The sequence below is a fragment of the Engraulis encrasicolus genome, chromosome 10, assembly GCF_034702125.1.
Source record: "Engraulis encrasicolus isolate BLACKSEA-1 chromosome 10, IST_EnEncr_1.0, whole genome shotgun sequence".
NCBI lineage: Eukaryota > Metazoa > Chordata > Actinopteri > Clupeiformes > Engraulidae > Engraulis > Engraulis encrasicolus.
In genome coordinates this window covers 51,520,033-51,547,182 of record NC_085866.1, presented here as the reverse complement: position 1 = coordinate 51,547,182, position 27,150 = coordinate 51,520,033, and the positions used below count along the sequence as shown (strand labels likewise).

The 27,150-nt window shown below is 43.4% G+C and overlaps 2 protein-coding genes across 7 annotated transcripts in view; both read right to left on the bottom strand.

The window, feature by feature from the left end:
* Positions 1 to 20: 20 nt before the first annotated feature.
* hipk1a (homeodomain interacting protein kinase 1a) lies at positions 21 to 26,457 on the bottom strand. Of its 6 annotated transcripts, none has more exons than XM_063209270.1 (20): positions 26,217 to 26,457; positions 25,109 to 25,671; positions 24,347 to 24,488; positions 23,682 to 23,953; positions 22,186 to 22,377; positions 21,404 to 21,585; positions 20,544 to 20,667; positions 19,868 to 19,987; positions 19,410 to 19,496; positions 18,237 to 18,418; positions 16,331 to 16,481; positions 15,358 to 15,562; positions 14,895 to 15,013; positions 13,499 to 13,636; positions 10,551 to 10,708; positions 9,691 to 9,852; positions 8,805 to 8,972; positions 5,644 to 5,837; positions 3,291 to 3,418; positions 21 to 2,701 (listed from the first exon to the last, which is right to left on the bottom strand). In XM_063209270.1, exons 2-20 carry the CDS (start codon positions 25,610 to 25,612, stop codon positions 2,162 to 2,164), a joined length of 3,768 nt encoding a protein of 1,255 aa, XP_063065340.1. In that variant the 5' UTR covers positions 25,613 to 25,671; positions 26,217 to 26,457; the 3' UTR covers positions 21 to 2,161. The 6 variants fall into 6 exon arrangements, with proteins under 6 accessions (XP_063065340.1, XP_063065338.1, XP_063065341.1 ...); XM_063209268.1 differs by having other exon boundaries at positions 25,109 to 25,617; XM_063209271.1 differs by having other exon boundaries at positions 10,551 to 10,705; positions 25,109 to 25,617.
* Positions 26,458 to 26,800: 343 nt separating this feature from the next.
* ube2j2 (ubiquitin-conjugating enzyme E2, J2 (UBC6 homolog, yeast)) overlaps positions 26,801 to 27,150 on the bottom strand; it is a 12,476-nt gene continuing 12,126 nt past the window's right edge. The window contains exon 7 of the mRNA XM_063209286.1: positions 26,801 to 27,150. This exon is cut by the window's right edge and continues 764 nt beyond it. The gene's annotated coding sequence lies outside the window, so the exon portion shown is untranslated.

The window sequence follows — 27,150 nt, the reverse complement described above, 5'->3', positions numbered from 1 at the left end:
CTCAAATAACAAGATATAGCCAACGTTCAAAAATCTTTCTTTTAATGTTCCATAATTTGTAAGTATGGACACTACAGAGTCACAGGCTTGCGTCCTCATGTGGCACGTCACAGCATTTGGTAACAATGCTAAAAGCAAGTCACTCACAAATCTCCACACATTTCTTGTGAAGACAAAATGTTATACTTATAGTAGAACTCATTCTCACATTCTTAGAACTCATTGACTAACCGTCATACATAGCATGTCAGTCTAACTCACACTGGTCTTTCAAACCATACTACTAGTCTTAACACACTGTATGAATGAACTGAAGGAAACACCTATTTAGTAATGCACAACTATTACCTCTTATGGTTTCAGTGTGAGCTACAACCTCAGAGGTCTACACAACACACAAGTTCATATACAGCACCACTCCACACTACACAGTCCTTCAGAAGTCCAATGTTCCTGTTATGTTCTGATGAAATTTGAAATGTGAAGTTTCTGTCATGCCATACTACTTTAGTTTCAAATGCCTGATGCTTACAGTAAAATCAACACCATAAATATCAAGTAACATATCTATTGACATTATAACAAAATACATGATATTTACATTGAGAATTATAAAAAAATTCTAAAGCGAAATAAAAGAACATGTGCATATCGAAATGATTAGAAAAAGTCAACTGTGAAATGACAAACAAACCAAATAATTTGCTGAATCAAAATCAGGAATTATGCCTAGTTCCTTAAAAATGTGTACGACATGAATCTCACATGGTAATGGTATAAAACAAATATATACAATTCTGCAATTCTGTCATGCAGCCACCATTGTTCTGTCATTTTCTTGTGTCAATCGCCTACTAAATATCCACTTAATTTCCTAATGTTAAGTTGACATACAGTATTTACGTTAACCTAACATTATAACGAAGCCTAAACAGTCTGTGGTGCATCTCTCTGAGCGCGGTCTCCTACTGTGTTGTTCAAAGTCTCAGGGAATGACACCTACCAAACATCACCACACAAGCACTTACATGAAATCTCAAGGACACATTGGTTTTGTCAGTTAATAATAATAGTAGTAGTACATGAGCAGCACACCGAGGTTAACAGCACACGCTAAGCTAACTTGAAATTAAAAGCATTGCTTTGATAGTTTTTTTTCTCTTGTCTGATACAATAAAGACAATAATAGCACATATGGATTGATAACAAGCGCAGTAGAGGAAAGTCTGGATGAAAAGCAAGACACTCATAAAACTACAGAACATACAGATTGAAATGGCAGTAAAAATGTTCCACTGTCCTAGCACTGATGTGTTTTCTAGTACGATGCTGAGCCTTTGTTAGCGGGAGACTTCTGACACAGGGATGTAACGACGTCTCTATCTTGGCACTGTTTCTATTCCACTTCCATGGAGGTGGGGTTCATTATATCATGGTGAATGTGAAGTGCCGTTAGCCGGATCGGAAAATAAGAACCTGCCACAAATTTGATTCAACCAGCTCTAAATCAGCTGATCTTAATGAGTACTCAGGACTGTTTGACTGGTTACTCAGAGGAGTCACCTGCATTGGACGGAGACTGTGGCAGGGTTTTTACTTCTGAACCGGGGGTTTTGACACCTCCAGAGATCAGGGAACGGCATTCTTTCAAGGGAAACAAAATCTCTAGAAACAGAGAAAGAGGGGAATAATTGTATTCTCTTAGGAGACGCAAAATCTCTTAGCCTGGCAATGGCATCCTACGTACTTCCACCCAAAGATTTTGCCTCCGTACATAGTCTGGCCAAAGTCTCCTAGTTCGGTTCGCTCATGGTTCAGCCAATCAGCAAACAGTTGAGAGTGGAGTAGCAGAACTCACCCGCTGAGTCCATTACTGATAGAAGGTAAGACTATTCACATTTAGTCTTGTTATTTGTATGCTTTGGCAACACTGTATCGTAAACAGTCATGCTAATAAATAAAAAAATGAATTTTAATTTCAATTTGGGACTCCAATTAATTTAAATTGCAGAGTAAGGTCAGACCATCTCCCACCCTCCATTGTTCCAGACTGTGTGACGGAGTCAACAGTCGGCTTTCGCCCAGGCCAAAATAGTATTGTTTCAAGGTTCACAGAATCTTTTGCAACACATTTTGCAGGCCTGGCTAACCCACCTGCTCATCACAGGTAAGGGTACTGGTGGTGGTTGAGCTTCCTCTGGCTGAGGTGGTAGGGGCTGTGCTGTGCAGTGCTGGAGCGCCCGTATGCTTGTTGCTGTTGCTGCTGCTGCTGTTGTTGTTGCTGCTGTTGGTGGTGGTGGTGGTACTGGGCTGCCGCCACTGTGCTGTTCCCCATGAGGCCCAGGCTGCTGTTCTTCTGCAGGAGGCTGAGGGAGGCAGAGAAGGGGCCGGCGGCGGCTGCTGCAGCAGAGACCCGGGTGCTGCGGCCAGAGGAGGAAGAGGAAGAAGAGGAGGAAGCAGCGGCCGCATGGAGCTGCTGGTCCACGGCCTGGGAAACGGAGGCCAGCGCGCTGGAGGCCGGGTAGGCGTAGAGGTTGGGGGCCGAGCTGAAGAGAGAGGCCTCATGGAGCCTGTAGGCTGAGGAGGAGGAAGAGGAGGAGACGGCTGTGCTGGTGGAGGCGGTCGTGGGGAAGGAGGGGTGGCGGCGGAGTGAGCTGCTACTACCGGAATGTTCCTGAGAGGACATGGCTGCCTGCTGGACCTATCAGAGATTGCACAGCAGAGTCGGTCACCAATCGAACAGTTAAAATGTATTTAGCGCATTATTACACTCATTCTTCATTTCATGTTCTTATTGTCATGCAAGCATTACCAAAGACTCTCTACAGTTGTAACCTTTTAACTGTATCTGGTAGTACTTAGACGGGCTGTCTAGAACTGGTAGAACTAACGAAATAGTAGAATTCAGTGTATTTTACACTGACAATGTCTTACTTTTTCTAGATCTTCTATTGCTTTCACTTGAGATTAGAAAATTATGTAACACAATTTGAAAGTTTCTTTCTTTCTGCATTTATTGCATGTATCAACATGTAATATTGTGTACAAAAAATGTTCATGGCTTTCGCCACTTGTTCTTCCATACAAAGTCAATTACTTTCGCCGCTTTTACCGCCTCTGTCTATCCCAACAGTAAGGTACAGTAAAAGTGCATAATTTTGTATGCTGTTCCATACTGTTAAAATCTACCTTATTACTGCAACATGGCATAAAGGAAAATGATGTGAAAGACTATCTATTGTACTGTTATTAAATATGTAAATATTTAGATCCAGTGGAGGTTGTCGTACCTGGCTCAGGTTGAGTGGCTGTGTTCGGCTGGGTGCTGTTTTCTGGTGACGCTCACTGCTGGATCCTCCAGACCTGTTGCACTGGGACGATCCCTTCTTACCTTTGCCTGATGTGGCAGTGGAGCTTTCTACAGAGAAGCACAAATGAAATAAAAAAATGAGTAGGAAGAATTTTTAAAGGTCCAAAGAAGTATACTGGCCTAAGCCAAAGTGCAGTAACTACATATTTTGACTGAAAATTGTCTTCATTACACCCCCTTTACCTTGTGACAAAGCCTTATGGATCAAATGTGTCCAGTTTTACAGATATTGCCATGTCACATGTGCAGTAGCTACAATATCCAGCCTAATGCCAAGGCTTTGGAGGCCTGTTTCTCAGTTTCAATCTTGGCGTAGATACTACTCTTTGCCTTTGTAGGACAGTATAGCTAAATTTCCTTCCACATCGACCAGAACTGATGAAGCTCCTTGGATGAATTCCAAGAAGAAATCCAGTTGCTTGCAACTAAAATGCAGGCCCGTAGCCAGGGGGGGTTCGAGGGGTTCGTTCGAACCCCCCTTCCGTCCCCCACCCCCACTCGAACCCCCCAACACTGGGCCAACAATGTAAATAACTGTCAGATAGCAGTCGTTTGAAGCAATTCATTTCCATTTATGTTAAGAATGGGGAGCAACAGACAAACAATTAAGGACAGCAACAGACTCACAGCAAACTCATAATGAATAAAATATGTCTAAATTAAAATATTTGAAGTGTGCTCGTGTATTTGGGGACATTGGAATAGGGAGCCAAATGAAGTCCACTTTCGGGGGAAAAAGATCCCCCCCTACCACAAGGCTGGCTACGGGCCTGAACTGGACCCATATTCTCTGAAACAGTGATTCCCAAATTGTGTGCAGCGATGGTATTCCAAGTGAGCCATCAAATCATACTCGGACATCAGCAGACATTGACATCGATGTGTGGAGATGTACTGAAAACAGTATAATCGAACTTTGGCAGAGCAGTACTCCGCACTTTGTCAGAACCAGTGAGCCGAGGCCCATAATTCAACCCTTATAGAATCAATTCAACTCCTTCTAGAGTGTATGTGGTCCCACAGAACTCTGGACGTGCTGAATTAGCACTGTATCACTGTGTACACAGATGCCTCTTTTCCACTGCCGGTGTTCTGATAGGCCTACAGCTCGACACAGCATGACTCGGCTACCACTTTTTGCTTTTCGAATGGACACGATACAGCTCAATGGTAAAGGGTCATTTCACTTATTTCATTTATATTTTTAAATGGTCGGTTTTCTGTCTAAACATAGCCTGCAATGTCATGAACAACACCTGAAATGCTGGTGTTTGGTTCTTTATTCATTAAAGAGATAATGGGACTCAAAAATATGGCATCATACAGATCACCTAGTAATAATATGGTAATACCATAGTAATATCACATAACAGCGTGTATATCGGAATATGTGAAGGATGGGGATGGTCCATGAGGATGCAGGAAGTTCAGTTTCACCTCTCCAGTGCTCGGCATACATTCCTCAACACATGCTAGCCACTAGTTGACATCATATACAGCTACAACATACCCTTTGATGCTTGAACATTAAAAAAAATCCTTTACTGAGCTTATTCTTTCAACTCTGCCTTCTCTGAGTATTGGAAATGGTCTAGCTTCCACTGTGTCCATTGACATTGGGCAGAAGCTTTGTAGTTTTTGAGTACCTGGAATAGGGACCGACGAGGGTGCAGGGCCCACTGGGAAAATGCCCGTTATGCCAGATGGCCAGTCCAGTCCTGTCCCTGACACTACTATTACTACTTCATTACAACTCATTTCAACCTCTATGTCCCATTATCTCTGAAATTTATAAAGAACCAAACACCCCATTTTCAGGTGTTGTTTATGACCTTACAGGCTATGTTTAGACAAGAGACCAACCATTTAATTTGAATCTTTCAATGTATCATAATTCATATTCTGAAGGTTCTTGTATTCCAGCACCTCAGACATCTTTTTGTGACTTACACTGACTGATATAATCAATGTTGAATGTACTGTATAGTGTCCTACCCTCATATGTAAACCTTTGCTAGTCTGTTTCTCCCTTAATATTGGTGTCAGATTCACACGAATGCAGTTCTGGGGTGCTACCTTGCTACTAAACAGGCACAGCAAGTATGATTGAAATCTGTGTCGGCCGGGTCCCAAAGTGTCTGATTTCACGTGAAATGACCCTAAAGCAAAAAGTGGCGGCCCGCTGTGTCGGGCTGTAGGCCTACCAGAAAACCGGCAGTGGGAAAGAGGCAAGAGTGAAACACTTGCTTTCACGGCTTGATATTGAGCCTGACCTGTGCCGTCCCCGGGCTGCGTCTTGACTGAGGGCATGACGATGGCGGTGGACTTGGAGTGGTGCGAGGAGGAGGAGCTCTCCGGGTAGCTGCTCAGGCACTTGGGGCTCAGGGGGCTGCAGGTGGACGAGTCCGAGTCCTGGGAGTCGTGGACGGTCACACAGCTGATGACGTTGGCCCTCTGGTCCACACTACTGTGGTTAGGGGATGAATGGAAAGACACACACACACAAAGGCAATGGAGAAAGTATTATTAGTGTCTTTTCCTCTCGTTTGGCCATTCAGTGGTGCAGATCGACAATTCAAAAAGTAAGAACCTTGTGATTTATTGCATATAGTGTCTACCCAAATACTGTACGTTTCACAGATGTTTTTTTTCTCTTTGGGTTCAGCTGCTCCAGACAGTAGTTAGATGAAATCAATAGCTGGGTTGCATTCAGGGTTACTTTACCTTCTGGAGCTGAAATCCACACCACTGGAACCATGGATACAGGATGCATTGGCTAAGCATGTACTGTATATGTTACATTACAATACACTCAGCTGACGCCATTATCCAAAGTGACTTACAGTTCTTTTAAGTACAAGGTATTGGTTACAGTCCGTGCAGCACTGTCGGGATAGGTGCCTTGCTCAAGGGCACTTCAGCCACGGAGTGAGATAGGGAGTGGAAGGGTGGGATTTGAACCCGTAACCCTCTGAACTTAAAGGGACACTCCACCCATTTGCAGTAGGCTTACCATTCTAAACACTAAGGCTGTAACGATACACCCAACCCACGATTCGGTTTGTATCACGATATATGACCCACGGTTCGATACGCCCCACGATTTTATTATTTTTTTAAGGGAAAAAATAAGAAGAAAATAAATTATGGGCTATATTTATATATAGGCCTATGCTTTCTTTTTGCATTTACCTGCCTACATTATTTTTTTAGGTCTACTAAATGATGTTGCAGATATAGGCCTACCACTGCAACCTGTTCCCCAGGTGTTGACATCAAAGCACAACACAGAGAAATAAGGGATATTAGTTCACCAAGGAAAAATAGGCTTATTACAAATAGGCTTAGATCATATCATGCTGAGATGCTGACCATGTGTGAGAGACAGAGATGGAGAGAGAAGGGTCAGGGTTCCAGTATAGGTAGCCTATAGGCCTAACAACTGTCTCACATTGTCATTATCCAATTAATATCCAAACATTAACTGAAAACAACACTGGTAATATTTCGTCAGGAAACATGTTGTATTAAGTTACTTACAGAAATGCAACACTTAATTTTGATGTTTAATATTTTTGTAACTGTTTTGATCGTGCAGCAGCGCGCACGCGCTTATACAAACAAAACTCGAAATGAACCTCAGTTAGGCTATGTTCTCAGTATGCAACACGCACGTTGTCTTTTGTTTGGTTTTGTGATTTGACATTTTGAAATGGAGCATGTTTTCGCTAGGCAGGCTTTCAATGTGGGGAGGATATAATGCTGCCTAATATCCACATCGACCTCAACGTTCGCCCGACTTCAGACACTCTTATGAGCGTATAGAGCTCTTTCAAAGCTCTTTCAAATTTGGGCAGGCGGAGCATCTCGCTCTCTCGCATTCTTTCTCTCTCTCCGCTCAACGTCTATCTCCACTCAACATACATCGGCGCATGCATGAATCAAAAACATCTTCACACATTTGATAAAGCCTTCTTGGTCTGTTGTTCCTTTCTGTGCTTTACCTTCCGACGTTTGCCCAAAGTTTTTTGTCTCGCGGTCGCGGAGGTTGCTCAGGCAATGAATAACAACCAATGCACGTGCTGCTGGTTGGACGGACCATTTTACAGGAGAGAGGGGTGAATGGAAGTGTTACTCGCTCATGTGCGCCCCATTTCTAATTGTCTTTGAGCGCATATACAAGCATTTGCCTGTATCCTGCTGTTTTATAGACTGAGGGGTAACAACTTTAAAAGGGCGCATCGCGATTCTGCGAGGAAGGTTCGCGATAGGGGTTCGTGGGTCTGCGTACCGCGATCCCTCGGTTCGATGCAATATCGTTACAGCCTTACTAGACACCCAGTCATACTTTTGAATGGTCGTGCAACACTTTCTCAATTCCCCCTGAGACAGGAGAAATCCGTATTCACCTCTTAACACTTCCTCCTACAATGATGTAAAAATCGTCATTTTGCATCATTGTAGGAGGAAGTGTAAGAGAGGTGGATTTCTGTTGAGACTACAAGCCTTTTTCCCACCCTTTCAACCCCGCCCATAGGGGGTTGAACCTAATGCGCTAACAGACCTATCACAGATCAGTGTGCCAGTGCTTTTGAAATCACTGGCATTGAGGCTCCAGTAAGTCACTAGCCCCATACGACTTTGTTGCTGTCGACCAACGTTGACGGAAGCACGTGAGCGAGAACTTGTTGTCACGATGTGGGTGTTATTAAATACAGCGCATTTAAAGTCGGCCACAAATATGAACGAGACGATGAGCTCGCACCGGTTTGCTCTACTAACACACCACGTGTGAGGAGTGGGGGGACAGGCAGTAAGGAGGAGCTGAAGTGGGGACCTGCGCAAACTTGTGGAGGGGTGTGAGACAAGACTCATATACACACGTGAGTGAGTTGTTGACCAACCAGTTCATGGGCGCGTGACCTCGGAGGCAGTCTGCAGGCGAGCGTTGAAGGGGATAAGCAACTGCAGAGGTTGCAAGATCTGACTGCAGTCGCATTCATCCCGCGATAGTTTGACACCATGTGACATGTCACCTCGTCAACGCAACATCGACGAAATTTCGAAGTTTGACAGGAAATCTAACCGTCATGCAGCATTTTCATCCAGGGTGCATTGCTGTCTAAATGCGCATGCATGCGTTGACGACAAATCGATCGCGCCTACTGGCAGAGCTGCCTGGGTGTGGCATGTGGAACTTGAGCATTGCAATGCATTATGGGCATTGTTGTCACAAATCCACAAGCACTAAAAAGTCATTTTCTGCCTTTTCTCGGCCAAGAAGGCACCAAATTAGAAATTTATGCTACTATTCTACTACATATATGACCCACTTTCAATACATATTCATGTCTCCACCGGTGGAATGCCCCTTTAAGACCACCTCCCTGACCATTAGACCACGACTGCCCCCACTCGTCTGTATGTGCTCTACCTTGCAGGCGGGACCTTCCTGTCGTCCTCATCCTCTGTGTCACTGTGGATGGTGATGATGCTGACGGCGGGGCTGGGCGTGTCGGAGATGACGATTGGCTGAGACTGGTCCCCACTGTACGCAGAGCTGTGCACCACCGAGGTGGCAGGATGCACAGAGGAGACGAGCCTATGGAGAGAGGAACAGAAATATATGACAAATGATAACTATGGCATCTGGCATGAATGGCATCTTTGTTTTAGTCCTATAAGATAAGATAAGATAAGATAAGATAAACTTCTATTGTCTGTTTGCACAGAAAATTGTATTGCATTGTACTTGCATGACACTTCTCCACAATCCACATGTAAACGCACATTAAAGACACACAAAACACAATATGGCCTATAGAGTCTAATGATCTAGGTCCATGAGCTGTTAGGGCAGCACAGTCCAATAAAACTTTAAAAGTTACTAATTAAGTTACTAAAATGAATTGACTAAAAAACATTGTCTACTCTGATAACATGACAGATGTGGATACACAATAATCACCTGAGGACTGCTATCTCCATTTACAAACACTGTTCTGTCCTTTCTTGTTTCCTAAATAATGTATTGTGATATTCAGTGCCCAACATTAACTTTTTTTCACCACCAGCCAAAATGGCTAGGAGATGTTAATCTTACGAGCCTAACACACATGCAGTGTTTTTCAACCACTGTTCCGGGGACCACTAGTGTGCCGTGGCAAATTATACAATGACTGTATATTGTGTATATAGGCAATACGGTTTTATTTTCATTGGTAACCAGTAAGTTCACAAAGGTACAGCAAAAGATGACTTTGAGAGGTGCCGTAGGGGTTTTATTTTCTGAGAGAGCAGCAGAGCACAGCACAGCTTACCTGGCTCGACTCTCTGCATGCCTGGCCTTGCTCCTCTTGGCTCCCCCCTGCTGTCCCCTGCTGTGCCCGCTGCCGGAGGTCATGCCCTGGGAGTTGGTCTGGGTGCCGTGCCGCCCTGTGCCATCCTGCTGGCCATTGTCATAGTGTCCACCATGGCGACTTCTGCAAGAGTAAGTATACACCAGCAACTGATTATTAAACTGATGGCTGTGTGCGACTATTCCATTTTTATTCAAATGTAATTCTTTACATATGTATCTTTCTTTGTTATCAAGTAACTGAGTAACTGGTATGTAGTTACTATAGTGATGTACCTGATTCCGCGGTAGTTGGATCAAATTTGGGGGTTTCCTTTTTAGGTTTTTGTAGTTACAAGAACGTCTAGCCATCTCATTAGGTGCAATAGAATAACTGGTGTAACCCCTATGTAATATTATGCGATGATGCTGTTGTACTTACACCATAAATAGGCTACACCAGAAATTGCCAAATCAAATCAAGGCGAAGTAACCGAAGCAGAAATTGATTGAGCCAGAAAATGTATTTTAAGATGTTGTTTATCATCTCACTTTGCCACACTACACAGTGTTGTGTTCAGACAGTAAGCTGATACAGTGCATATCTGATAACCACAGATGTACTAACGTGTGTATCTGATAATGACAGATGTGCTTAAATATGCGTGTCTAATCACGTCAAATGTGCTGATGTGTGTATTTTTCATGTTCATATTTTAAGTCTTTCTGCATATTAGGGCATTAATCAGTCATTTCACGACAATCTAGGTTACAACATACAGTATATGACAAATCAACTACTGTACTTTCTCTACTCTACATCATGTAAGAATGCACTCTCACCTCCAGCTGCCATTCTGCGATGCCCCGTCTGTGAACATGTGGCCCATGGGGGAGTCGCCCACCACCTGTTGCCCTGCTGAGTTGTGTACCGCCATACCCGGCATCTGCTGCCAAGCCGACGGGATCAGGATCTGCTGCGTGTTCCCTGGCCACGTCTGCTGAATAAATGGGAGCATACATACATAAACACACACACAAATGTAGGCACGGCACGCACATGTATGCACACACACACACGCACTCACACACACGCACACACATAAACAACAACAAATCCATATTAGTCTTAAGTCAGACTGTCATTGGTCAGATACTATATGACCTTGCAAAATTGTATACACTTATGGGTAATGTCATTCCTATTCAAGCTGTCATAACTGACACTTTTCGAGTGAAGATATACAGTATTTCTACAAAATTCCCCTTCCACAGTTATAGAATACAATACAATAGAAAGCCTTTATTGTCATTATAAGTGTACTGAGATCTGATTATGTCTACGTTTCACTTCCAGATGTTCTGAGGTGTGACAAATGTGAGTACAGGTGTTAAAAGCAGGCAGGGCTGGTCCCATAGAGGTTACAAACGGAGAGCCGAGACAGGCAGCATAGCATGCAGTCAAGAGAGACACACCAGTTTTATACATAAACAGTATGTCTCAACACCAGAGCTCAAAGCACAGGGCTTTACATTTCCTTCTTTTACATGAAGACCACAAGAACACATTTTAAGACCACCTAAGGGTGAACAAACTTAAGCTTAAGAGACTTAAGCTGGGGCTACACTGAATGCATTAAGACAAAGACGTATCTGCCGTAAGAATTAGGTTCCACTTCAATAAATGGAGATGACTTCACCAGATACAATAACACAGTGAACTTTTTTTTTGAAAGGCCGTTCTTTTCCATGTTTTTTTAATCTTTTTTTTTCGGAACTTGATTTAACGTAGCGCATCTAGTGTAGCCCCAGTGTTGGAGGGTCGACTATTAACCAAACGTACAGTGTGAGTTATTGTCAGTTTGGCAGTGCTGTTCACAAAATACAACTTGCAGCCTTGCAATTGTAATGTAGTGGTTCTGTACATCCAACAGAATGCATTCAGGGAAAAGGGGTCATAAACTATGAAATGCTTTCAAAGTACAAATAAGCAACCAGTCATTGCACAAATCCAAATTATTTTTTACTGAAACTTAATGAGTTGATTCATGCTGAAGTTTTTTTACATCTTATTTTGGGTTTTGTAACATTTTTGCTTTTCACCACAAACAAATCAGTAATTAGAGGGTTTTTTTTTACTCAGAGAACCTGGTGTTTTACATGTACTATATATGTGTTGTTATCTGTGTACTACAGTATCATTGGCTGTAGGGGAGTCAGCATTTTCACACTACAGGATTACAACATGCGGTATGAACCTACAACCAGATGTCTACTTCTAAGTCTACAATTCATGTGTGGCCAGATGATACTGTGATCAGATATTTCTGCCTAATGGTGGCAATAAATTGCAAATTGGGTGTTAAATTCTGTAGTGTGAACTAGGGATAACTCATGGTGTCAGGATAAACATGTGAATAAATCCTAGCGTTCAGGAATTGTGTCTTGGAGGACCTGTGTGCAAGGGAAAAAATGATTTTGTTACTGCTGTGAAAGGAACTGGAACAGAGACATGAGTTAAAATGGCAGGATGAGCACCACAACACCAGGCTTCAGTTATAGCTGCTCTCTACAAGACTAAGACACGAGATGAACCTTCATACCTGCGAGCAATACCATACGTATACAGTACTGCAGAAGCCAAGCAGCCATGCCCTGCAAGCATCCAAACAAAAACAACAAAAGTCACTGGGGAGGGTGTTAATCAAAGTCACCCTGAAAGCCAAAGTTGTTAGCTGAAAAATAAATGCACGATTCGTCAGATGGAGATTTAAGTTTCTTGGGTGTTACTTCTCAAAGGAAAGAGAGGTTGGCCTGCATACCTTGGAAAGGTTTTCTTTGAAGGTGCAGTAATTTGTAGAAGAATAATAGGGTTTTCACACCTAGTCCCTTTCAGCCATTTAAGTGAACTCAGACCTGTGACTCAGCATTTTCTGTGCATATGTGAACGCTCCAGACCCCTTGGAAGTGAACCGTACTGAGACCTTTATTGACGTGGTCCTGGCAAATTACACTTGTGACTAGGTTTAGTCACTTAAGGAGAGCTCTAGATGACCTGGTGTGAAAAAGATGACTTGCACACCATAAAAGCCTAACATAAGAAAGATTAGCCGGTTCTTTTTGTAATACACTAACAATATGAACAAAAACAGAACTGAGTCCTTTTGCTGTCGGTTCGCTTCTTGGTCCACTTAAAGGGGACTGAGTTCGGTTCACTAAAAGGGGACTAGGTGTGAAAATGCCTAAAAAAAAATGTCTTTAGAGTGTGGAAGAGAGATATTGAGCATCATTGACGAATAACATCTCAAGGCACTGCTGGAAATCTCAAGATGCTGATAATAAATGGGTCTGATAAATGACTGACAACCTTGAGCGGTACAGTACCTGAATCTGAATTGGTGAGTTTGGTTCACACAGAAGCAACAGTTTATCCTAAGAAACATATGACATACATACAGTAGCTCTGTGCCTTCTGGAGATGTCGAAATGGTTTCAATTTATTTCTGTTATCTATTTGGTATCGCAAGAGCACACGCCTGTGTTCACAATGTAATGGCATAGATGGACCACTGCAAGCACACTTGCAAAAGCCAACCGCACAGGCCCACAATAGGAAGCACATGCATCCCATGCGCTGCAGACTCCTAGAAATGAAAGAAGGGGAGGGAGGGGGTTGAGGAATAGAGGGAGAGAGGGAGGGAAGTGAAGGCAGGAGGCAGAGAGCAGGACGGTGAAGGGTGGGGAGGAGGCCCGTGACTGTGGCCATGGGCATGGGCGTGGTGGTGCTTTACCAGCATGGATGCCCTCTGCTCCAGGCTGCCAGGCCAGCCAGCCTCGTGGGCCAGGGCAAAGGGGACGGCCGGACACAGGGGGCCCAGTCCTGGAACGGGAGGCTGCAGAGTGGCTACCATCAGGGGATTACAGAAGCCCTAAGAGAGGTGGAGGAGGAAGAGAGGGAGGAGGATGTGGTGGAGGAGGAGGAGAGGAGGGGGAGGAGGAGGAGGAGGAGATGAGGAGAGGGAGGAGGAAAAGATGTAGGAGGAGGAGAGGGAGGATGAGAAGCAGGTGGAAGAGGAGGAGGAAGATGATATAGTGGTGGAGGAGGAGGTGGTGGTGGAAGTGAAAAAAGAGGAGAGGAGGAGAAGTAGTGGGTGGAGGTGGAGCAGGAGGAGATGGAGGAGGAGGAGGAGGAAAAAAAAGAGGAGCGGAGAGGACGACGACGAGAACAGGACAAGGAACAGGAGGAGGAGGGAAAAGATGAGGGGAAGAGGAGGAGGAGGGATAGGAGGAGAAGAAGAATGTGAAGGAGGAAGATCATGAGGAGGAGGAGGGGGAGGAGAAATCGAAGGAGGAAAAAGAGGAGGAGGAGGAGGAGGAGACAGAAGATAAGGAGAAGATAAAGGAAGAAGGAGGAAGAGGAAGAGTGTGAAGGAAGTGGAGGAGGAGGAGGAAGAGAGTGGAAAGGAAGAGGAGGAGGAGGAGGAGGAGGAGGAGGAGGAGGAGGAGGAGTGTCGTGCAATAAGAAGTGGAGGGAGGTGGGGTAGAGGGATGGTTACGTGTGGGTTGAAGAGGCCTGGGCCAGCCTAAAGAGAGGCATAGCCATGTCCTCCTTCACATTCACAACTGTACTGCACTAGGGAGAGAAGAGGAGGAAGCTGGCCACAGAGTTAGAGGTGAGTTTATTCAGGAGAGATACAGCTGTAGATTAAAGCACTCACACACAATGGTATAATATTCATATGCATGGCATTTACTTGCAGCTTCTTCAAGGTTTGAGGCGTTGTTCTGCAAAGAGGTCTGCGTTTTCGCTGGAGAAACCTCCCCATGCATGTAAACAAACATAAAATCAGCTCCCTCAACAGGTCCTCTTCAGTCAGAGCACGTACACATTTTAATGCTGTGAGCCACCACCAGATGTAGCCGTTTCAGAAAGCAATTTTGAAAAATGATGATGAAAAACTGCCATTGAATATCAATTCTTGCCCCTTGCCTCCCTAACCACCCAATTCTGAAACCAAACATATCAAAGAGCCACAATTAATATGACAAACTCTATTGAAGAGGGTTAGAGTGATGAATACTCTGCGATTTTCACACTCTGCTGAGCTTCGGGTATAAAATAATACTGTCAGTGCTAATAATGACCACCAGGGGGAGACATATACAGACATAAATGTAAATCCCTACCGGCGTGAGCATCCCCGGCTGGATGTGCAGGGGCTGAGAGGACTGGTTCTGGGGAACCATGGGAACAGAGTTGTCCATCCGTACTGGGTAGCCAGGATGCTTACTGGATGTTTGAAGGCCTGAAACATGATAAATATTTAGACCAGCGCTCATAATAATAGATGGAAAAACAAAAACATCTGTCGCATCGACACACATCTCTTAAATCTGAAATAAATATATTTATTACAATTTAAAAATTAAAATAAATCGGTAGTATTTGTGTTTATGGCATAATTGAAGGATATGTATTTTGTAATAGATCCCACTGATTTTACAACATCTATTCACAGTGGCTTTCACAGAAAGTACTGCCCAAGATGGTCTTGAACTTCGTATTCATGCAGTAGTTGAAAGTTCTTCTAATAAGGCCAAAATTACTTTGCCTATTTCTTGGCTACTGTGTTCGCGGTCGAGGTCGTACCTTGGATGGTTGGTGGGCAGACGATGAGTGTCTGCTGGAAGGGCTCGTTCTGGGGGCAGAGCTGGGTGGGGCGTGCCTGCAGGGGGACACTCTGCTGGGCCAGGCCCGGGATGTTGATGGTGGCCTGTTGGTACAGGCCCGGCTGGTAGTTCAGTAGAGGCACGTTACTGCTCAGGGACAGAGACTGGCCACCGGTGGAACCCATCTGAAGACCAGATAGACAACAAAATAGTCATACATTATGCACATACAAAACCAGAGGTGTATAGAAGCAGAAGTAGAGGTACTGCTACTGATGCACGGTAATTACAATTCTAGTGAATGATCTTGCATAGTTTATACTCCTGTACTTCCACTGTACATAATGAGGTAGGTACACTATAGGAGTATTTTTCTATTTTATACACCTCTGTTGAAAAGCCTTCAACAAGATGTCCATCAGAGCTGTTATAAGTTGCAAAGATGATAAGTAAATTAATTAACTAGTAATGTTCAAGTCCCAGTCACTAAAACAAGAGGAATGACCATTGACCATTAACCACGCCATCAATAAGACAGTGCCCTATATACAGTAATATGTAGTATATAGTATATATTATCAGACAGGACAGTATAGCGAAGACAGGAAATGGAGGGAGAGAGATGGGGTTGGGTTGTGAAATGACCCAGGCCGATGCCCATATATGATACGGTGTACTGTGTTAGCGCAGAGCAGCACAGTGCCCCCCAATAAGACAGTACTTTAATGTTGAGGTAGATGACGTATGGGCATTGTGGAAGAAACAAAACAGCTTTATTTTCATCTGCCTTTGATTAAGGTTAGTTATCTATTCTATATACTAATACTTGCCATACTTTCTATATAATATTTCTCTTCTCTCTTATTTTTCTTTCCTCTAAAACGCATTGAATGAGCGATACTGTATGTATGATAATGTGCTATAAGAATCTTATTGCCATGGTTATGGTGTACCTGGTTGTGTTGGTTCAGCTGGCTGCTAAAAGTAACGGTGAGGTTGGTGGCAGCGCTGGGCGTGCTGTTGGTGGCAAACAGGTTCTTCCCATTCTCAAAGGCACTGCAGCGCCTCTTGCAGATCTCCATGTTCTGGAAACAGGACTTGACACTGCAAAGAAATCAGGATGAGAAGAGAAATGAGAACAAGGACGTGTTTTAAAATAATTATTGCTGCTATGCCAGGTCACTTCAGAGGCGGTTATTCTGGAGAAATGAGAGAGACTAAAAGCGAGCAGTCTGCTTTGGTTGAACAACATAAAGTATGGAAATATCTTGGTTATACTGGTGATCATCTTCACACAAATGCAGTGACATCAAGGTGTTAACGCATGACCCCTGCTAGGCTGCTATCATTTTATTGTCACCGGAATGGCAATGATGACATTGGAAAGTATTGCTGACTGTACAATGGTCGTAGTGGTAGTGTAGTACAACAGTATTTTTTTTTCCGACGAATAGCATCAAAGTGTTCCACTAGTGTAATGATGTGCGTTTCGAGCCAACATTGTCAAGATAGGACAGAACAGGTGATTGCTGGCCTTACTGAGAGCTGAGGGAAGTGGAGCATCAATACTAAATCAGGTCACTACTGAGTGAGGGGCTCTGAATAAGGACAAATTGGAGACTATAAGCCAACAAGCAATGTGCCAAGGTTGAAGAACAGTTTAAAATCTTACTTTTACTGATGATCTTCATTTCTGCCAATGCAATGAAATCAATGTGCTAAGGCAGAGCGCCTGTTATGAGTTTGCAGTTATCAGCATGCCAGTGCCAAAGATGTAATGCATTACGGAAGATTCTGTGACTATGTAGCAATATATTAGTGTAGTACTATGGTCAAGTCAAGTCAAGTCAGCTTTTATTGTCACTTTCTTCATATGCACAAGTCATACAAGGAAAATGAAAGTACGCTTTCTCTCTATACCATGCCAGGACATAGACATATACAAGACTGACATTTTACAGACTGATATAAAATGCAAGACAGGACAGGTAACAGTGATGGACTGGTAGCAATAAGTGGTCAATAATAAATAAATACAGTACAGTAGTAAAGGCTTTTACTGGCAGAATGGTATGCATGACAAGGCCACATTATAAAGATAGATGGGGTTGAACAGGTGATTGTGGGCCTTACTGAGAGCTGAGGGATGTGGAGCATTATTTTCAAATCAGGCCGCTCCTGAGTGAAGGGCTCTGACAAGGACATATGGGAGACTGAAAGCTAGTAGTGTGCTCTGGGTTTGAAGATGCAGACATCACTGATATTTTTGAATCTGTAATAATGCATTGATACCAGTAATCGGATAGGGTTTTAAAAATCTATACACTTGCTGCACAGTGACAAAGTCATTGTGTTTGTTTGTTTGGTTGTTGTTTTTTTTACTAAAGGCTGTGTGTAATGTCGATAAAGTATTAGTACTATGGTATTAAAGTCTATGCAGTGACTTTATTGGCGAGGTGGTGCACATTATGAGGTTACAGCATACTGGCCGGCATGCTTGCATGAATTGTGCAATATGAATAAAATGATTATTATTAAATAGCACAGAAGAGGTGAGCGCTGGTCTTCACTGCGGGCTGTGCGGTGCATTATAAATAACATAGATCTTTGATTAGGCAGAAAGGCACAGCTTGGCTATGCTTGGGCACAACCCCTGGTGCTGAACAAAAAAGTGAAGGAGTCTGAGGAAGACCGCAAGGTCGAAACGTCATCAGGCAAATGAATAAAAAGAAAAAAGAACTTAAAGAAGAAAAAATCCAAAGGAGTGTGCAAACCTTTTTTTAACTATGAGGGAAGTAGAGCATTATTAATAAAATATTACCACTATAAAGGATGAAAGAAGTCAATTGGCGGCCTTACTGGGAGCTGTGAGGGAAGTGCAGCAGGTGCGTCATGGTGACGAAGGGGTGGTTGAGAGTCTTCATGGGCGTGATCCTCTTGTCAGCGTCCAGCGTCAGCATCTTCTTTAGCAGGTCGATGAACTCCCGCCGGTCAGCCTTCTCCGCCAAGATGTCCGTCCCCTCCAGACTGGTCATGTTGACCTGGGGACGTCAACAGCAGAGCCGGGCAAGCGCATGACATCAATTACAGTACTTAGACGTGACCTGAGGAAGACCGACAGGCCAAAACGATGTCAAATGAAAAACTTGTTTATTTAACTCAAGAGTGTGCGGACCTTCTCTCCTCCTGCAAGTGTTTTGCTGGTTGCCAGCACCTCTGTTTCTGGTGTGCGTTTTGCACCTCCACTCATCAATTACAGTACTTTCATCAATTACTGAAAGTACTCTTTAGCAGGACGGGTAGATCACTCTAGTCTGTACTCAAGTTGAAGTTCAAGTGCTTTACTCTGTATTTGTCATATACTCTACATCTTGCACGTAGTGGATTGAAATATGAAATACAAACACGTGCAAAAAATACATAATAAACAGCAAAATTTCCTAAAAGCATGCATTAAAATAGATCTGCCTGAAAGCATTTTATTTTTTAGAAAAATCCTTAGTCCATTTTAACTCGGTTTTGAAATGATAGCCTCATCTACCACATTAACATCACTGTACAGTACATGTGTTGATGTATGTGTGTAGTGTACTGTAAAACTTGAAATCACAAGTTTACCAGCTGCCTCAGAATTCCAAGTTAATTTAAATACTTGTTGTACGTTGTGTAAACGCTTCACACAACTTACAATAAGGATTTAAAGGGGTATGCCACTATTTTGGGGCTTAATACAGTAAAAATCGTTGGCCAGGGTTTATGTAGGTGGTAAAGTGTCTTATTTTTCATGTAAGCCGTTGTCTTGTTTTAAGACAAGTTAAAAGAGGGAGTATGAAAACATGAAACATGAAAAATAAGACACTTTACCACCTTTAGAAACCCCAGCCAACGATTTTAACTGTATTAAGCCCCAAAATAGTGGCATACCCCTTTAAAATCACTTGGAATTCTGGGGCAGCTGCTAAACTTGTGATGTCAAGTTAAACCATGCTGCTGTTTTTTGCAGTGTGTAATTCAGAAGTAAATCCACTTTACCTGCATCATGTCGTCCAGGCAGTTGAAGATGTATTTACGAGCCTCCTTAGACTTGATCCCCATCTCAGCTTCGTGTTCAGCTGGTGTCTACCGACATAACATTACAGTAGGGTACACTATGTTATATTTTATTAGATTTAGCAGATGCTCTTATCCAAGGTGACTTACAAAGAGGACATACATTGTGTGTGGGCATACAGAGTACAGCAGTTTACAAGGTTTACAAGTGCAGAAATATACAAATTATGAGGGACTTACAGAGTACTGTATGCAGGCACAACAAAGTTAGTGCACAGGATTATATATATACTGCAGGGTTAAAAATTAGTGCAATTTCTTTTGATATGAATGAAGAATTAGGTTTCTGGGAACCTGGGAGGATTCTACAGCTATCAACATCCAGCAACTTTTTGTAGCTAGAGAGCTACACGTTGTGCACATACTGTACAGTACTGTACCTTAAGCCTCCAGAGTGGATAGCTGGAGTCGGGGCCTCGGTTGAAAAAGCGACTGGTCTTGGTGCCCGCGCTGAGGAGGTACTCAGCTGGAAGCCCCTGGGTCTGGGAGATGTAGCGAATCTGCAGGAGCATGGAAAAGAACAATATCATATAGTACCAGTAAGCACAGAGCTAGCAAATGAAGCATTGAAGGCCTGTAGCCTCTTTGTGCAGATAGGCCCGTGGTGCCAGTGGGCCAGTTCACTCTTTGATGAAAAGACTCAACTACATCATACACAACATTGCAGAGAGCTTTAAATTTATTAAGTCTAGAATTCTTGCACACCTCCTTTGGTCAGGTGCGTAGGAGAGGAACCCCTAGGTCACCAACGTTAAAGAAAAGAAAGCTCCCGCACACTGTTCACATTTGCATGGTTTACTGCGACGTTTCGGTCTACTGACCTTCTTCAAGCAATTCAAGCAGGTCAGTAAACCGAAACATTGCAGTAAACCATGCAAATGTGAACAGTGTGCGGGAGCTTTCTTTTCCTTAGAGAGCTGTAAGTAACAGACTAGGACTTGATCATTACATCTTTGGTGACAATGAGTTATTAGATAAGCTCTGCGCAAAGGGGTTAATCAGCAAATGGCATACAGGAGGGTATTACAGGAAATCAATCAAGGGAGGTGTACTGACCTGGTCATATTCAGAAGCGCCGGGGTAGAGAGGCCAGCCCAGGAAGAGTTCAGCAATCACACATCCAAGTGACCACATGTCAATGGCCTCACAGAAAGGCAAACCCAGGATGATCTCTGGAGCACTGCATACAGTCCACACAAAAAGACATTTGCAATTGATAATCTGGGTTGTTAGAGGCATACATATTACAAATGTCAATTGTTGTATTGTTACACGTTACTTTCGTGAGCATACACATTTATGGGTCAAAGACAAGGGTTTTTTTGGGCTCAGTCGTCAGGTGGCGCAACGGGATCTAATGCCCATTAATTAATTAATTGGTGGTTGATATGCTGCAATGAATATACTTCTTAGATAGTCCACTAAAACCAACCAAACAAACAAAAAATCCATGCAATAGTGGTACTGGCTGACATTGCGCCGCCCTGACATGTGCTACTGCTGGAAATGTCCCTGACCCTTGTACAATAACATGATACTATCACATTTGGACCACGTTCATGTCAGGGCTGTACTCTTATCTAATATATCTGCCAACAGCTGAGAGAGAAAAACACTGAACAATTTATTTTCACCAAATGCACCATGATCCCACAGATTGTGTGAAGTTTGAAGTTTATTTATTTAACAAAGGGACAGCATTTATTCATAACATTTAAGAAAAAATGCAAAATATACACGATTATAGCCTTAAGGCGAATTTCTATCTTTTGTCCCTTGACAGGTTGATGGTCCTTAAAAAAAGAAGCAAAAACAAGTATTGCATTAATAGGAAAGGTTGCGTATATTCAAAGTTGAAAAATGACTGCAGTATGCAGTATGCTATCACACTCTGCCCACGGCCAGGCACTGCTCACCGGTAGTATCGCGACTGCAGGTATGTGGAGCACACGGCCTTGGAGACGTGGCTGGCAGAGCCGAAGTCGATGACCTTGACGCGGTAGGGCTGTCGCAGGGGGTCCACCAGCATGATGTTCTCAGGCTTCAGGTCGGCATGGATCAGGCCCAAGCTCTTCAGCTTCATCAAGGCCGTGGAAACCTGACGACCAGACATGACAGAGGTCAGCAGGATAGCAGATATACTGTACTTACACACATACTGTACACACACACACACAGGCTTCATCAGGACACTTGAACACCAGGTATAACAGAGGTTAGCAAATTAGAGTGGTTGTTGTAAGCTTCAGGTCAGCGTGGATCAGGCCCAGACTCTTCAGCTTCATCAAGGCTGTGGACACCAGAGATACCAGATAGGTGCAGACATGGTTAGCAAGATAACAGACACACACATACTGTACACACACACACACACACAGCCTCATCAGGACACCTGGACACCAGATATAACATATTATACACTGTATATTAGCAAATTAGAGTGGATGATTTGCTGTGGACAACTGAGATACCAAACTCATGCGGCCATGATTAGCAAGATAGACAAAGACAGACAGACAAACACACGCACACACAGACCTTCTCACAATGCTACTTAAACACACACACTACTCATATGCACGTCAGCATGAGTGGGCACACACACACACACACACACACACACACACACACACGCACACGCACACGCACACGCACACACACACACACACACACACACACACAGTTCTACTCTCCTCACCTGTTGCAGCACAGGTCGTATGCACTTGAGCATGAGTGGGCTGAACTTGCTGTGCTTGAGGAAGTCGTAGAGGTTCTGCTCCAGCATCTCGAACACCAGGCAGGTGTGGCTCTTGTGCTGGAAACACTCGTACGAGCGCACAAAGTTGAACTCGTCCGCATTCTCGGTACTCAGCCGGCTCAGGATGCTCACCTGTCAAGGGGCAGGGAAACAGAGAAGTCAAAAAGGTCAGCTAGAAGGGAATGGGGTCATCCACCAATCTACTGAATTGAATTGAATAGAATAGAATTGAATTAAATTGAATTGAATTGAATTGAATCGAATCGAAACGAATCGAATCGAGCTCAACTGAACTGAATTGAATTGAGGTGCAACTTCACCAAAACATTCTCGTCATCAAGGTTGAAGATGATAAATTAACTTTGCCAAAAAGAGCTCTCTACAATATAATACTTTATCTATAATTCCTATGTAATTAACCAAGAAAAGCCTTAATTACTATATAGATGACTGTAGCTTTAGATTACCCTTATTCTTGGTGGTTGATGAATTAGTTCTAATCCCAACCTCATTCAGGCAATACTGACAAGTGATACACTCTAATCTCACACTCCCCACCTCCATCTGCCCTTGGTGGGCGTAGGACGGGTGATTCTTGAATGTCTTCTTGATCTCTCCAATGACTTAAAAGTACTAGCAAATCACTTTTAAGTAATTCACATAAAGATGAAAAGTCTTAATTATAGATGGCCTTTATTTTGGATTATCTTTATAGTAGTTTTATACTGACAAGGTATACACCAGAGTTGTATACAGCAGAAGTACTCTTACAGATGTAATTACAAGTGTAATTATTAGTGGCATGAATACAATAAAATAAAATAAAAGCACTTGAACTCAACTTGATATTACAAAGTTGAAACCATATGATATACCACTAGTGTTGCAAATTGCATCTGTAAGAGTACTTTTATTTCTACTGTACTTTACACATATCTGCCCTGGGCCGGTGTAGGAGATGCGGTTCTTACCTCGATCTGCCCTTGGCCGGTGTGGGAGATGCGGTTCTTACCTCGATCTGCCCTTGGCGGGCGTTAGGAGGGACAGTTCTTACCTCGATCTGCCGTTGTCGGGCATAGGAGAGGCAGTTCTTACCTCGATCTGCCCTTGGCGGGAGTAGGAGGGGCGGTGGTTCTTACCTCGCTCTGCCCTTGGCGGGCATAGGAGGGGTGGTTGTTCTTACCTCGATCTGCCCTTGGCGGGCGTAGGAGGGACGGTTCTTACCTCAATCTGCTGTTGTCGGGCGTAGGAGGGGTGGTTCTTACCTCGATCTGCCCTTGGCGGGCGTAGGAGGGACGGTTCTTACCTCAATCTGCTTTTGTCGGGCGTAGGAGAGGCGGTTCTTACCTTGATCTGCCCTTGGCGGGCGTAGGACGGATGGTTCTTACTTACCTCAATCTGCTTTTGTCGGGCGTAGGAAATACGGTGGTTCTTACCTCGATCTGCCCTTGGCGGGCGTAGGAGGGGTGGTTCTTGAGGATCTTGATGGCCACGATCTCGTTGGTGCCCCTCTTCCAACACTTGGCCACCTGTCCGAAGGTGCCCCTGCCCAGGAACTCCAGCACCTCGTAGCTGTTGGAGACGGAGCACAGGATCTCATGCTGCACCAGCTGGTAGTCGCCCTCGCTGTGGGAGTTACTGCTCTTGGTGGTGGAGGTGGAGTGGGCGATGGACTGGGCCGTGGTGGTGCCCCCTCCCCCAGCACCTCCTAATAATAATAAGAAGAAGAAGAAGAGGAAGAGGAAGAAGAAGAGGAAGAAGAAGAAGAGGAAGAGGAAGAGGAAGAGGAAGAAGAAGAAGAAGAAGAAGAAGAAGAAGAAGAAGAAGAAGAAGAAGAAGAAGAAGAAGAAGAAATACCTTTATTTGTATAGCACAATACATATTAGACATGAAGCTCAATGTGCTTAGCAGTGTTAAGCAGTGCTTAAAAAACAAAAAAAATAGCTAGAGAAATGAAATGTATTAACGTGATTTGCTAAAGTTGAGTTGATAAACAGTTAAGCTGAGTTGATTAAGAAAAAGACAAATGTTTGGCAAACGTTAAGGTTGAGGAATGCTGGGCGGCTGGCTCAGCTCAGCTCAGCTCAGCTCAGCTCCGCACCTCCTCCGGCTGCACCTCCTGCTCCTCCTCCTGCTACATGGTTGGAGAGCACGGGAGCCGAGAGCTCCTCCAGGATCTGAACGCTGTCGCTGCTGTCCACCTCCTCGCTCTTGCGCTTGCGGCTGCTGCTGCTGTAGGGCTTCTGGTACACAGTGAAAACAACACGTTAATATTACAAAGTCAACTTTTTACATTACATTACATCTCACCTAGCTGACGTTTTTATCCAAAGTGACTTTTACAGATATTAACAGAGTATTGGTCACAGTCCCTGGAGGAACGTGAGGTTAGATTCCTTGCTCAAGTCCGGCCACCTCAGCCATGGAGGTGTAGGGAGAGGTAATTGTGGGATTCGAACCTGCAACCCTCAGATCAAGACCCCAAGATCACCTCCCTAACCAGTAGGGCACAGTTGCCCCCATATTCCAGATATAACTCATACACATAACTCCAGATAGAGTATTTACAACAGAGAGTCAAATTACTCTAACAGAACAGTCAAAAGTCAGTGTAAAATTTTGCAGATGACTGGAGTAACAACTCTACAGTACAGCAAGATGATTACTTGCTGTTGAATATCCTTTCACATTCAAGTGTTAATATTTACAAAATATTGAGCAGACTGAACTTTGAAAATGTTACACTGACCAAAGAGTAAGACTACTTTGAGTGGGACTATTTTGAGTGAGAACAAATGTTATCCGGAGTGGAATTACTGTACGCTCAACTGTTTAAGGGTTATAATAAAAATGTTATTTTTACAGTGTGATAGCCGTGCTGCTGCTCGCCCGGCTGGGTGGTGATGTTGGAGGAGGAGGCCACATCTTTGGCATGGCGGCTACTGGAGGACGAGGAAGAGGAAGAGGAGGATGAGGAGCCACCGCCGCCACCACCACCACCGCCGCCACCATGGCTGCCGCCTGGAGCGCTGCCGGTGCTGTCCGCAGCTCGTACCACCGCTTGCTGCTCCCGAGAGGGGCCACTCCCTGGGGTGGTGAGAGGGAAGACCAGATTGGAGGCTGAGATGTTTTGCTGGTTGTTGTTATTGTTGTTGTAGTTGTTGGAGCTGAAGGCAGAGGCTGGTGGGGTGGAAGAGTAAGCGTTGGCTTGAGCGGGGCTTTGGATATAGAAGTTGTTGTTGTTGTTGTCTTCGGGCTGCTGGCTGCTCACATCCCAGCCACAGGTCTCCACTTTCATCCGCTTGGAGCGGCTGTAGCCACTAGATGACACTGATGGCGAGGAGAATGCCTGGAGCTGGGATGACATGCCTGCTGTGACCAAAGAAGAAGGAGGATTCAATATGGAAAGCAGAGTTGATTAAATTGCTATGGAGGCAAATTAGCAGATTACTCAGTAGAATAAAATGAATCATGCAGAAGACATCATTCAAAAAAACATATTGTAATAAATGTTTTATAAAGTTAGATAGCTTTTTGAAAAGCTTCACTCTTTGTCGGTTAACAGCATTTCAACTCATATAAGCAATAAACAACATCAGCTCTTCTGCACCACTACTGTATCACGCGTACCCTTCTGCACACACTGTCACCAAAGCATGCGCTCTCTAAACATCCGTGCCCGTCTAGCCCAAGACTTCCACCTTTGCAGTGAGCAAAAACGCACTTCAATAATAAGACGACAAATAACCCAAATTGGACTTTGTATATGGGAATAATAAAATTACCTATCCGATTACACATAGTCTAGGCCTATAGCTTTTCATTATTGCTGAAGATTCGGGGGGAAATGCTGCAACGTTAAATCGGATGCAGTATAGCAAGAAAACAATCCTTCACTCCGAGAATAACAACATATTACTAAACCACAGTGCGACATTAACATATCGACAAACAGTAAGTGAAATGGTTACCTGTTATTTGTTCAAAATACCCTGTCCGATTTGACACTTCCTCTATGCTCCCGATTAGGCCATCGTTTCACAAAGACCAGTTCATTTCCAATATTACGAGATGCAAAAGATGGCATATTCAACTGCCGATTGAATGCACAATATTATTTTACCCAGAATAGTGCCATTATATGACTGTCCAGAATTTGCATTCTGCAGAGTAAACTAGCCATCAACAGGAACAAACCACATCGGTCTGCCAGTTTACAGATGAGGGTGAAAGTTCAGTCGCCCTGCTATAAAACATGGTGTATATGCGCAATCCATTTCTGAGAGATGCGTTTTATCGCTGCAACAAATTCATAAGGCTTCATCACTGTGTTCGTTCGCTTGGGCATTGTATGGATTATCTCCTTTACCATTTCAGCAAAAACTTGAATGTGCATTGCTATTTATTATTATTAATAAATAATAATAATAATAATTACAGCATTGCTATTATTATTAGTAGTAGTATTGTTGTTTTATTATTATTATCACTATCATTGACATTATCATATTAATATAATCATAATACAGTGCTTATGCAAATGATGACACTTAAAAAAAGAGACAAATTTATGACAAGAATATTAATATTTATTTCTAAATTAAGGTGGGATATTGCACATAGGTTACAGACAGGAGGGGGTAAGACAGAATTTGTTTAAATATCCTAGAAACAAGGACAGCATTAAAACAGATTGCACATAAAGCAACACAATAGTGTTAGATTGGTTTACAAAAAATGAGCTCACATTTGCTTTGGCTTCTCATTTGTAGAAAACAGCCTTCACTAAATATTGGACAACAAATTGGTTTTAGAGACTTTGTCAGTGCTGGCCATCCAAACTCTCATTTTAATTTTCAAATACATTTTTCAACATAAATCCAATAGAAAATAATGCATTTACAT

Coding starts and splice junctions, on each gene's coding strand:
- hipk1a (XM_063209270.1), bottom strand. CDS start 25,612: ATGTCATCCCAGCTCCAGGCATTCTCCTCGCCATCAGTGTCATCTAGT. Junction 16,482..18,236: donor CACTTCCCTCACAGCTCCCA/GTAAGGCCGCCA, acceptor ATTTCTTTGCAG/TGTCAAGTCCTGTTTCCAGA. Junction 5,838..8,804: donor AGGAAGGTCCCGCCTGCAAG/GTAGAGCACATA, acceptor CCCTAACCACAG/TAGTGTGGACCAGAGGGCCA.